The 12,316-nt window shown below is 37.5% G+C and overlaps 1 protein-coding gene across 2 annotated transcripts in view; it reads left to right on the plus strand.

Moving 5' to 3' along the window:
* Ankrd31 (ankyrin repeat domain 31) overlaps positions 1–12,316 on the plus strand; it is a 161,506-nt gene that overhangs the window by 98,526 nt on the left and 50,664 nt on the right. For both annotated transcript variants that reach the window (XM_030247341.1, NM_001370928.1), the window contains 2 exons: positions 4,842–4,979; positions 5,787–5,929. In XM_030247341.1, the coding sequence (XP_030103201.1) occupies positions 4,842–4,979; positions 5,787–5,929 (281 nt within the window). The remainder of the gene's footprint in view (positions 1–4,841; positions 4,980–5,786; positions 5,930–12,316) is intronic.

Here is a 12,316-nt window from a genome sequence, read left to right on the forward strand (position 1 = left end):
ATGAAATAATATGGGCATATTTAAGATAGCTCTCCTTACCTTAATAACTCAGTTTTCTTGTACACATACCTAGAAGCTTGTCTCCTGTGCAATTCTAGATCCTGTCAAGTTGACAGTCACTATTAACTATCACAAATGTTAAAGATGCTGTATATCCTAAAGTGTAAAGTACTCAGCCGAAATATAATTTGTTATATAAAAATATCTGTCTCCTTAATATACAAATTTGATTTCTTCTTTAGTCCATGCAGATTTATATGTATACCAAAATATTATTTGAAAATAATCTCTATGAGTTATTATCTGTAATTGATTGGTTCACCTGTTTTATATACCTATATGCCAGATCATCCAAACATTTCTTTGACAGAAATGGGTCGTTAAGTAAAAATGTTTAAGGAGCACTGCTACAAAGGACAAGAAAGGAAAACAGAGGACTTACTAATAGTAGCACCCCTACCCGACTGTGAGTCTTGAGATGTTTAGTATGAGTAGTACCATTTGTGTCCTTCAGAATTTGTGCCATATTGTCTTAAATTTTCAGTTAAATATTGTAGAAATATAAAGTGATAGTAAACTGAATAATTTTTGCTTCAATATTTTTACATTTTAAGATTCATGTTTATCGTATTATATCATTCTCCCTCCAGTTCTTTCCATATACCTTCATCTCAAATTCATGATTTCTTTTTACTAATTATTGTTACTTCATATATGATAAATAAATATATAAACACAACCTGTAAGGACACCTACTATTGCTCATATGAATATGTTTGTAGGGACGACCACTCGATACTGGATAATCAATATCCAATATTAGCAGGCTTATCCATGGGGAGGACTGATTGTCAGTCTCTTAGGAGTCATTAACTACCAGTAGCTCTTCATCTAGGGAGCCGGGCCTTGTGAGCGTTCCCTTATCCATGTTGGCATGTGTCTTCATCAGGGTTTGTATTCCTGCAGAAAACATCATGACTAAGAAACAAGTTGGGGAAGAAAGGGTTTATTCAGCTTACACTTCTTCTGCATTGCTGTTCATCATCAAAGGAAGTCAGGACAGGAACTCACACAGGGCAGGAACTTGGAGGTAGGAGCTGATGCAGAGGTCATGGAGGGGTGCTGCTTACTGGCTTGCTCAGCTTGCTTTCTTACAGAACCCAGGACTTCCGGTCCAAGGATGGCACCACCCACAATGGGCCCTCCTCCTTGATCACTAATTGAGAAAATGCCTTACAGCTGGACCTCATGGAGGCGTTTCCTTAAGAGAGTCTCCTTTGTCTGTGATAACTCCAACTTGTGTCAAGTTGGCACACAAAGCCAGCCAGTACAGCATGTAAGCTGGTGTTCTCATTTTTGTCTTGTTTAGGTAACCGTATTATGGAGATTTCTTGGGTTCAGCTTCTATGTCAATACATAGGAAGGTCCTAGTCCTCTGGCTTTTACAGTCTTTTATCTCCCTGTTCTGTGGTGTTCCATTGACCTTAGATGTAGGAATTGTATTGTAGATATGTCATTTGCTCTCTGTATTTTGACCAGCTATGGTTTCTGTCTGCTGCAAAAACAAGCTTCTTTGATGAGTGGTGAGAGGTACACTAACCTATAAGGATAAGGATAAGTTAAAGAAGACAGGTAGAGAGTATAATAGTTTGAGAAGGTAGCCATAGTAGGTTAACCTCTAGGTCCATGGCCTCACCAATCGTGGTTAGTTGTCTAGGTTTACAGTACTAGATATGAACCTCTCCTATTGAGTGGCCTTAAGTCCAATAAGACAGCTCTTGGTTACCACCAGGGTATAAGTACCAGTATTGTACCTTCACGGATATTTTACCTTTCTGGTTAGTGTTGTAGTCCATGCTGGTTGATAACTTCTTTTCTGTGTTTGTATACACCGTGAACAAGGTAATAGAACTTGTACCATTTACAGAAAGAACTATTGGGAGAAAGTTTTTGCTTTGGACTTTTAGTTTTGCATGCCCTTGAGTGCTTTATACTTAAAAATTTAGTCTCTCTCTCTCTGTATCTCTCTGCCTTTCTCTTTGTATTTTTCCAGCAAAGAATGGTGAGTGCACAAAAAGGACAATGTTTTATTTTTGTCCAAATGTCATTAGGAAATATCTGTGTACAGATGGGGATGTGCACGTATGCCTCAGTGGGTAAGAGCACATGCTTTGCAAACATTAATACATGATTTGAAGCACCAGCTTTGACAAATGTCAAAGGCTGAGCATGACCACGCTTGTCTGTAATCCTACCATTAAGCATAGAGATGCAGATCCCAAGAGCTTATTGGTCAGCCAGTCCAGCCAGTGGTGAACTTCTTGTTTGATGAGAAACCCTGTAAAGGCAAGAAGGCAAAAACTGCTAGAGGCAAACACCCAGTGTCCTGCTCTGCACCCGTAGGCATGTGTACATTTGTGCACATGTGCACATGAGCATGCATGCAAAATAACACACACACACACACACACACACACACACAAGAAAATAGCTTTGACAGTATTGTAATTCGTTTAACTCAAGAATCCATTTTATAAAGAATAGTCTTTTATCTTGTACCTTAAGTTAACATGTTAGGTTGCTGGTATTTAATAAATAGGGCAGGAAGGGTTTCATGCTTAATCCAGTGGTTCTCTAATCTTAGCTTGTGTCAGCATCACCTGGTCAGCTTGTTAAAATAAAATACGGATTGCCTAGTCCTACCCTCAGAGTCTGCTTCAATTAAGTGTACTAGTTGTCTATGTTGCTAATGACAAATTATCACAAACTTAATAGTTCTTAAAAGCAACATGCACATTTGTCCTCTATAGATCAGGAGTTTTAACACTAATTCACCAGGCCCTTTGGCAGTAATTTTAATAGGTTTCAATATAGGTGCTATTTGGGACTGGCTCTCACCTAAAGGCTGGACTAGGAAAGGACTTTAAGATCATGTGATTGCAGAATTTATTTCTTCAATGTGATTGTACTAAAGGCCTCAGTTCCTCTGGACTGATGGCCACCTTCAATTTGTTGCTTAATGGACTTCTCCAATATAGCTATTTTGCCTTCAGGAAATACAAGCTGAAGTCAACAGGATGAGTCTGTGGGTAGTTATCAAGTATTGTAATCTTCAGTGACGTAATCAAAGATGTTAAATACTCTCAGTGTTGAAGTATTCTTTTTGGTTAGGAGGAGATTATTCAAGGGGGGAAGAGTACATAAAACAACAAGCATCAGTTCTGAAGAGGGTGTCTTAGGATTTGCTCTCTACAGTAGATTTGAGCTGGGGAATCTGTGTTTGTAGAAGACTCACTAGGTACAGTGCACTTGCTGTTGGTGTGGTGGATATTCTTCTGTTTCTTACCCTAACCCTCTGTTTGGCCTTTTTATCAATCTCCATCTTCTCTAATATGGTTCATGCAGAAAACAAACCTTTTGGTTCCTGGGTTTCAGGAAGGGCTTTACTGTAAGATGAAGTGAATGGTTGCCATTCATTTCAGAGTTGGAAAAGGGAGCTCAGAGTCCCAACTTTACTCTGTATCAGTCAGTTTTCCTGTGCCCACACATAACTGATGAGCCGAAGTGCTGACTGCCTGGGATCAGAGAGGCTTTTTCCCATGATTCTCCTTGCAGGGACTTGAACTGGAGCATCCCACATTCTGCTAAGGCATTTCACCCTTTAGCAGAGACATTCCAATTTCCCTTCCCCAAATTTGTTCAAGTCTACCCTCTGTTCTGTATTTTCTTTGATAGTTAAAAAAAAATTTTTTAAAGGCACTGTAATATAGCAGAGTATAGGGAGGAAATACATGATCTGTTCATTGTTTTTACTTCCAACTTCATCTCTCTTAACTTACACTGCAAAGAAAAGACTTTAAAAGAGGCTCCTTGGTCTTTTGGTATAGCATTGGAAATGTAAATGAGTTAAATACCTAATAAAAAATGGAAAAAAAAAAAGAGGCTCCTTGGAAGGTGATTTTATACTGAATTTTCTATGGAAGAAAATCAGAATCCAAGGCCAGTTTGTTACTTGGCATCATATGGGCTAGGAACATGCACACTGAGCAACAGCTGTAAGAAAGGATAGAGTTTCATGATCTATCCCAGGTGAACTCAAGGTTCTTTTGCCTCAGCCTCCCAACTGAGTGTTGGGATTGCAGGCATGCGCTAAAAAAGACAGCCTGAAAGTTTCTGTAATGCCAGAATTTGGTTATTTTAAGAAAAAGAATGTACTCCATTGTCACAGGACTACTGATCGAGATGAGTGTGGAACTGAAACAAGTTTGTTTTAACCAAGTGTTTGAATATTTGCTTGAATCAATGCAAACCACTGTTATTTCTTCTCAATCTAAGATTTGAACCAAAAGCAGCAATTTTTTCAGTCCAAGAAATCATAATACAGTTTTTTTAAAATTATTTTATAGCTCACTTAGCATGAATTAATTCTGAAAATTAACTGATATGTTCCCAGTTTAGAAACACCTTGAAGGAGACATCTAGTAAAAGCAAATATGATATCCAGTAGGTAGTATCAATTTTATCATTAAAACTTCCCAGTGTTTCCAGGAGTTTTATCTATTATATACCTTCTATATACTTAAATATAATCAGTTTGCAAGATTCTTAGCCAGTTATCTCAAACTCCTGTTCCTGTGACTCCCTACATAGTGATGGTCTCTTACCTGGAACTGTGACAAAAAATAAACACTCCATCTTTATTTTAAAAGAAAATAGTTACATGTTTAGTGTAGTACATCCTGTTTATAGTATTATCAGGAAATAAATCTATATTTTCTAAGGTCCTTTATAAACAATGAGCATTTTGCAGAAAATAAGGCTCAGATTTGCTATAATTACAGGCGTGAACACAACTGGAATCGGTAAGAGGAACAAGAAAGGAGAAAGTCAGCTCCATGTGGCTGCCAGAGGAGGAAATCTTTCCCGAGTGAAAGTGCTAATAGAAGCTAGAGCAGATGTGAATCTCAGAGATAATGCAGGTTTGAGGCCTTTTGACTGTTTGTCTTTTCATTTGAACTCACTGAAATACTGTTTTGTTTTGTTTTTTCCTTTGCCCCTAATTTTGATACTGGGTGATACTTAGCTAAGTTTGAACTGTATTTTTATACTACATTTTAGTTTGGTAAATTAGTGACTAATAAGATTTATCATCATTTCAATGACTGTCTCCTTTGAAACAGTTTTTATAATTAGGACATTCGGAAGGATGCACAGAGTGAGAAGGGCAGGGAGTTAGGTTTCTCCTGGGAAGCTCTAATCCCATTCCCTGATTCAGGAGGAAATGCAAAATGTCCCAACTCCTGTCTACTCTCTGCTCCCTTTATTTGACTCCCTCTTTTCCTCTTTTGTTCTTTCTTGTTCAAAACCTGTTCTAAAAATCATGTTTGTGACATTATGCTTATACAGAAAACAGTCTTGTGTAAATTAAAGAGGGAAATGCAAAGATTTAACTGAGTCGGGTGCCACTTTAAATAGAAACGTAGTAGCACTGCAAATCTGAGATAAGAAAGCTGGGTATTATCAAAACTAAGCTGAAATGATTAGCAGTTTTCCTGTTCCTGTTTTGCCACTTTTATCACCCTATTTAGGAAGAGATTACCCTTTTTCCAAAAATGAGGCTTTTATGTTTTAAAACAATACTTCTAAAATTATTTCCTATTCAATACTTAGTACATTTTCATGTATTTTAATAGTTATTGAGTTCACTAGCACAAGACCCCTCAAAACACAGATCCTGCATGCGTCTTAATGGTTATGGAGCAGCTTTGTTACTTTTTCTTTTCCAGGTTGGACTCCCCTTCACAAGGCAGCTAGTGGGGGATTTGATGATGTAATTATAGAGTTATTACAAGCCGGTGCAAATGTAAACTGTGAGAATATAGATGGGATTGTGCCTTTACATGGTGCTTCTGCGGGGAATCATTTAAAGGTAATGGTGCTTGTCTGTTTTCTTAGGAAAATGAGTGGAAATGAAAATATTTCAAGTGAGAGCTAACGTGATTGCTTATACTAACTAGTACATGTTTTTAAAGCCTGCTAAAATTATGAATGAAGATACAATGTTGTGTGGGCATTCAGTACACATATTAATGACTTATCTTTCCATTGTCTGTCACATGTCATGTAAGTCAGAAGAAAACAGTCTAGGAATCTAATTTTAATTTTAATTGTCTAAGATGATTCCACAAAGGGTCTGATATTAGTGATGACACATGTGACAGATATTTTGGTTCTTAAGACAGGATCTTAATGTGCAGCCAGTGCTGGCCTCAAATTTAGCTTCTGCTTCAACCGCCTGTGTTCCGGAAGACAGCATGATTCCGACACCCGTCTGAGGCATTCTTTTCTAACCTACAACTTCTCAGTAGTCCTGAGGGGAGGCTCGAAGTGATTGCTGCTTGATGTGTGCGGTGTTGTTTACTTTACTTTTTTCTACCAAGCAATTCAGTAAACATGCACAGGAAACTAAAAGGCCATTGTTTCAATGACACACTATTTCAAATATTGACCTTAAAACTCAAGAGTTTTGTTTCTAGGTTTTAAAAAGAGAATTGTTGTTGTTGTTGTTGTTTGTGTATGAGTGTTTTACCTGCATTTAATGTGTGTGTACCACATCCATGCAGTACCCTCAGAGACCAGAAGAGGACATCAGATTCCCTGGAACAGAAGTAACAGGGTTGTTACTTGCTGTGGTTGTTTGGAATCCTCCCTGGATCTTAACCACTGAGCCATCTCTCCTGCCCCAGAACTCACTGGTTTTAAACTCATCATCAGTACCCTTCGTCCTTCTTTTTCTTCTCCTCTTATCTTTTTGACAGATCTAGGGAGGAGAAGTCTTACTATTACCAAAAATAACACAGGGCTGAGGACACAACTCAGTCAGAAGACAAACTTGAGGACCTGAGTTCCATCCCTAGAACCCACATGAGGAAAACCCAATGTTGAGGGAATGGAAGTAGGCAGTTCTCTGGGGTCCACTGACCAGACTCCCTTGCCTAACCAGGATGCACCAGACTCCAGTGTCCCTGTCTCAGAGACCAGAGACCCTGTCTCACAAAACAAGGTTCAAGACTTATAATGAATGACTTTGGAGGGTGACCTCTGGCCTTCAACCATGTGTACATGTGCACACACACACACATGGACATGAACACGAAATGTTTTGAAACTCTCTTGAGTAGTTATTTATATGTATATAGCCTTAAGAACACAGTAATAATAACTTTGTAAATTTTCCCATGCTATTTCAGCCTAAAAATAGTCATATGTTACTGAATTTTATATTTACAGAGATAGGAGATATGAGCTAATATTAAGACCAAGATAGGTAGGCTTCTTTTGAGGAACTCTTTGGACTTTCATGTATTTAAAATAATAATGAATGAACAAATTCTTAAGAATCTGTTGTTTTTACAAGATCTGGCTAGTAAGCCAAATTGGTGAGTTATAATTAAGTGAGAAAAACTTTTTATTATCTGATTGATTAACTGAATGGGGGGTTATTGTTATAAGTATAAATACTACATGATGACATTCTCTGCCACATAAATAAATTTTAATAGTGGAGAAATCAATTTTAGACTATTATCCTAAAAATAAAAAGAGTACATTTTAACAATTCTATCATTGGTATTTGTATTGGACAGCTGGAGATGTTTTTGTTTTGGGGTTTTTTTTTTTGTTTTTTTTTCTTAATTTATTACATGTAAGTACACTGTAGCTGTCTTCAGACACTTCAGAAGAGGGAGTCAGATCTCATTACAGGTGGTTGTGAGCCACCATGTGACTTCTGGGATTTGAACTTCGAACCTCTGGAAGAGCAGTCGGGTGCTCTTACCCACTGAGCCATCTCACCAGCCTTGTTTTTTGGGTTTTTTTTTTTTTTTTGAGACATGGTTTCTCTGTATAGCCCTGGCTTTCCTGGAACTCACTTTGTAGACCAGGCTGTCCTGGAACTCAGAAATCTGCCTGCCTCTGCCTCTGCCTCCCAAGTGCTGGGATTAAAGACGTGTGCCACCACTGCCTGGCTTGGAGATGTTATTTTTTAAAAAACGTATAGAACTTAGTATATAGTGATAATCTTGTCTAAAATTGATCTCATCACTGCATTAATGTTACAGCTATGAACTATAAAGAAAAAAGACAGGTGGAATATGGAGGTATCTATGTAAGTGTTGTCTTGTGTTCTATTCTTCACAAAACATTATTCTCTTCCTAAACAAAACTACGAATATGCATCCCGTGTTTCTGCTTAGTGAAGCTATTTAGAGTGACTCAGTGCCCACTATTTTTATTATTGTTGTGTGTAGGTCTGTGTGTAAGTGAATTTTCATACCTGTGGAACCCAGAGGTCAATAGCAAGTTTCCTGCTTAATCATTATCCGTTTTAGTTTTGAGACTGGCTCTCTCAGTGGATATATAGTTTACTTACTGAGCTAAAGCGGCTGGTGAGAATACCACAGGCATCCTTATTACCCCCTCCGTCTTTGAGATTTTATTTATTTTATGTGTATTAGTGTTTTGCCTGCATTTGTGTCTATGCATCCTATACATGCAGTGCCCAAGAAGGCCAGAAGAGGGCATCAAATCCTTTAGAACTGGAGTTACAGATGGTAGTATGTTTTACTTTAATCTTTTTGGATGTGGATCTTTTAATGGCTGAGCCATTTCTGCACCCTATCCTAATTTTTAAATTAGTAAATATGGAGCACAGACATTTTGAATAAATAAGGGTTAAGAGAATTTGTTTCCTAATTTGTTGCATTCAAAATATTAACGTATAAAGCCGAATACTGGCTCAGTGTTTAAGAGCACAGACTATACCTTCCAGACTATACCCACATGGCAGCTCACAACCATCTGTAATTCCGGATTCAGATGATCAGATGCTCTGAGGGCACTGCATGCTCATGGTGCATAGAAAGCAAAATGCGAATACACATAAAAAATAATATGCAGCAAAATACCCATATACGTACAATAAAATAATAATTTCCTGATGTCTTTGCAAAACACATGAAACTCAAGAAGGAGGAAGACCAAAGTGTGGATACTCTGTTCCTTCTTAGAATGGGGAACAAAATACCCATGGAAGGAGTTACAGAGACAAAATTCGGCGCTAAGACGGTAGGAAGAACCATCCAGAGACTGCCCTACCCGGGGATCCATCCCATAAACAACCACCAAACCCAGATACCATTGCATATGCCAGAAAGATTTTGCTGACAGGACCCTGATATAGCTGTCTCTTGCGAGGCTATGCGAGTGCCTGGCAAATACAGAAGTGGATGCTCACAGTCATCTATTGGATGGAACACAGGGCCCCCAATGGAGAAGCTAGAGAAAGCACCCAAGGACCTGAAGGGGTCTGCAACCCTATAGGAGGAATAACAATATGAACTTACCAGTACCCCACCCCCTACCCCCCCAGAACTGTAACTCTAGTTGCATATGTAGCAGAAGATGGCCTAGTCAGCCATCAATGGAAGGAGAGGCCCTTGGTCTTGAGAAGATCATATGCCCCAGTACAGGGGAATGCCAGAGCCAGGAAGCAGGAGTGGGTGGGTTGGGGAGCAGAGCAGTGGGAGGGTATAGGAAACTTTCAGGATAGCATTTGAGATATAATGAAGAAAAGGTCTAAAAAAAATAATAATTTCCTAATGTCAAAGTTCTTTAGTAAGAAGAAAGACTGTGCTACAAGGAAGAGTAGATTATAAAAGATGAGATTCTATATGTGATAATTAGGTAAACTTAAAGAATTTCACTTTGTACATATCTTCAAAAGAAAAGGTTAAATGCTTGGAAGAAAATAATATTGTACTGTGGCACTCATGTATTTGAGTAAAGTAAAAGATAAGAGTGGCCAAAAGAAATGGGTTGTGAGAAATTGAAATAATCAATTGTAAATTTCATACAATAAAGTTATTTACTATTAGAAGAGTATGTGACAAATTAAAAATGTCTCATTGACTAAGTACCAAGGCATGGTGACTTCTGATCCCTACATCCACCTGTTATGAAAGAAGCGAAAAGGGGGCAAGAGAATGTGTACAGAGGCAGAGGAGAGTAGACTGTGCTGCCCCAGAGTGCTCTGGTGTTTAGTTATGTGCGGGTTTGTTTCCCTTCAGCTAAGAGGGAACACGGGAAGCTAATGGGAAAGAAATAAAAATAATTATATTTTCTCTTATACCGATTCTAGATTTAATTATATATACGTGGGACCATTAGGACAAGAAGGAAACCAGCCAGAGGGAGGAGGAGGAATGAGCAAGGGAAGTGGTGTGTGTGTGTGTGTGTGTGTGTGTGTGTGTGTGTGTGTGTGTTTGTGTGTGTGTGTGTATAAGAGCAAGGCTCAATAATATACATGCATGAAAATTTCATAATAAAACCTATTATTTTGTATTCTGAGAAATTTATTTAAAATTTGTAAAGCAATAAAATTCTAAGCCCAATGAACAATAATTTGTCTGAAACTATAATAGATAATACCTAAAAATGATTTTAATAGAGAAATATGTCTTATAAAAAGTAATGCTGTGATTTAAATACAATTAAGTTACAATTAAACTTAAGCTAATAAAAATATATTTGGAAAAATTATTAAAATATAATGTTGACTCTAGAAATGTATACAACTATAACATGACCAAACAGAATTTATATCAGGAATCTGAGATTAGTCTTTTGAAAGTCAGTATAATCTATCAAATTAACAGACTGAAAACAGAAAATGCCTGGTTATTTGGAAAAATGAACTGTGTCCATGGATTAAATACTTACTGTTGCTTATGTGTTTGTTCTTAACTAAGTTAGCAAATGGATTCAGTGAGATGCAGAATCTCAAGAGATTTTCATAAAACTAATAGGCTTGTTTTGACATTTATACGGAACTGAGAAGAATGTGAAATAGCTGAGACAGGTTGAAAGTGCAGTCTTAGTTCATGCCGTCTATAGAGTTGTGGATCCTTACTCTGTACCTGTAATAGTAAAGACAAGCACATCAGGCCAGAGTATCTCAGCAATAGCACCACTGACATTTGGAGATGACTCCACAGCCTCTGCTTGTGAGAACCAGACTGTCTCCAGACATTGATGAATATGTCGTGCTGCATACATACTGTGGGGCACAAAAAAAAACCCACCCCAATTAAGGACCACTGAGTTCTATACACAAATCAATTGGACAGAAAGCAGCATGTAGAAATAGACCCACAAATGTGATCAGCTGATTTCCGACATGATACAGAGATGATTTGGATAGAATGGAAATTTTTAGATTTTTATTTGCAAATTTTATAATCCCTTATCTTTTACTATATATAAAAAAATAACTTAAAATGGGTCATGGACCTGAAAGAGTTAATTAAGGCAACTTCCTTAAGAAAACAGAAGAAAATTTCATGATTTTTCAGATAGGCAAATACTTCTTAAATAGAGTCTAATAGGCATCATTTACCAACTCTGGTAAGTTAAACTATGAAAATAGAAAAAATAAAAAACCCTTCAAAGCCGTGAGTAAAGTCAAAGAGGATGACTAAGGCTATGGGCAGCTCTATTTCCTACGTCATGTTTGTGATAAATAGTCCTGTCTGTTGGCTCAGTGACTTTTAAATGTCTCCTTTGTCTCTTTATATAAGCAGAAAGATAAAATCTATTGTCACATAGTGTGCATCCATTTTACTCAAATACTGACCATAGTTTTGCTATCAGATGTTTCCATAGTTTTGGATCTCTGGCTCTTGGCCTGATTCACTCATAATGTATTCTAATGGTTAGCTCTTCTTAATTTTGTTAAATTACAAACTTTTAATGTGCAACTTCTTTTAAACTTACTTTATTTTTTTTTATTTTATCTATGTGTGTGTGCCTGAGTGTATTTGTGTACCACATGTGTGCAGGAACCTGTTGAGATCAGAAGACATGTTGGATCTCTTAGAACTAGAGCTACAACCAGTTGTGATTAACCACCGTGTTAACATACAACTTTTTGTTTTAGTTTAGTTTAATTTTTATTACATCCATTTGTGTTGGGGGGGCTATATGTATGGGCACTTGTAGGGTAATCATGGCATGCACAGAAGTTCAAGGGTAACCTGTAGTAGTAGATTTTCTTCTATTATGTGGATCCCAGGTATCAAACTCAGGTTATCAGGCTTGGCAGCAAGCACCTTTATCCACTGAGCCAATTCTCTAGCCCTCCTAACACTCAATGTTGAGTAGCTGAGGGTAATCTTATTTATGTTAGAAATGCTTGGTCATTTGTTTTCCTTCTGTAAAATGCCAGAGTTAGAATAGATCATTTGTAAGTGCTACCTCC

Source organism: Mus musculus, chromosome 13 (genome assembly GCF_000001635.26).
Source record: "Mus musculus strain C57BL/6J chromosome 13, GRCm38.p6 C57BL/6J".
NCBI lineage: Eukaryota > Metazoa > Chordata > Mammalia > Rodentia > Muridae > Mus > Mus musculus.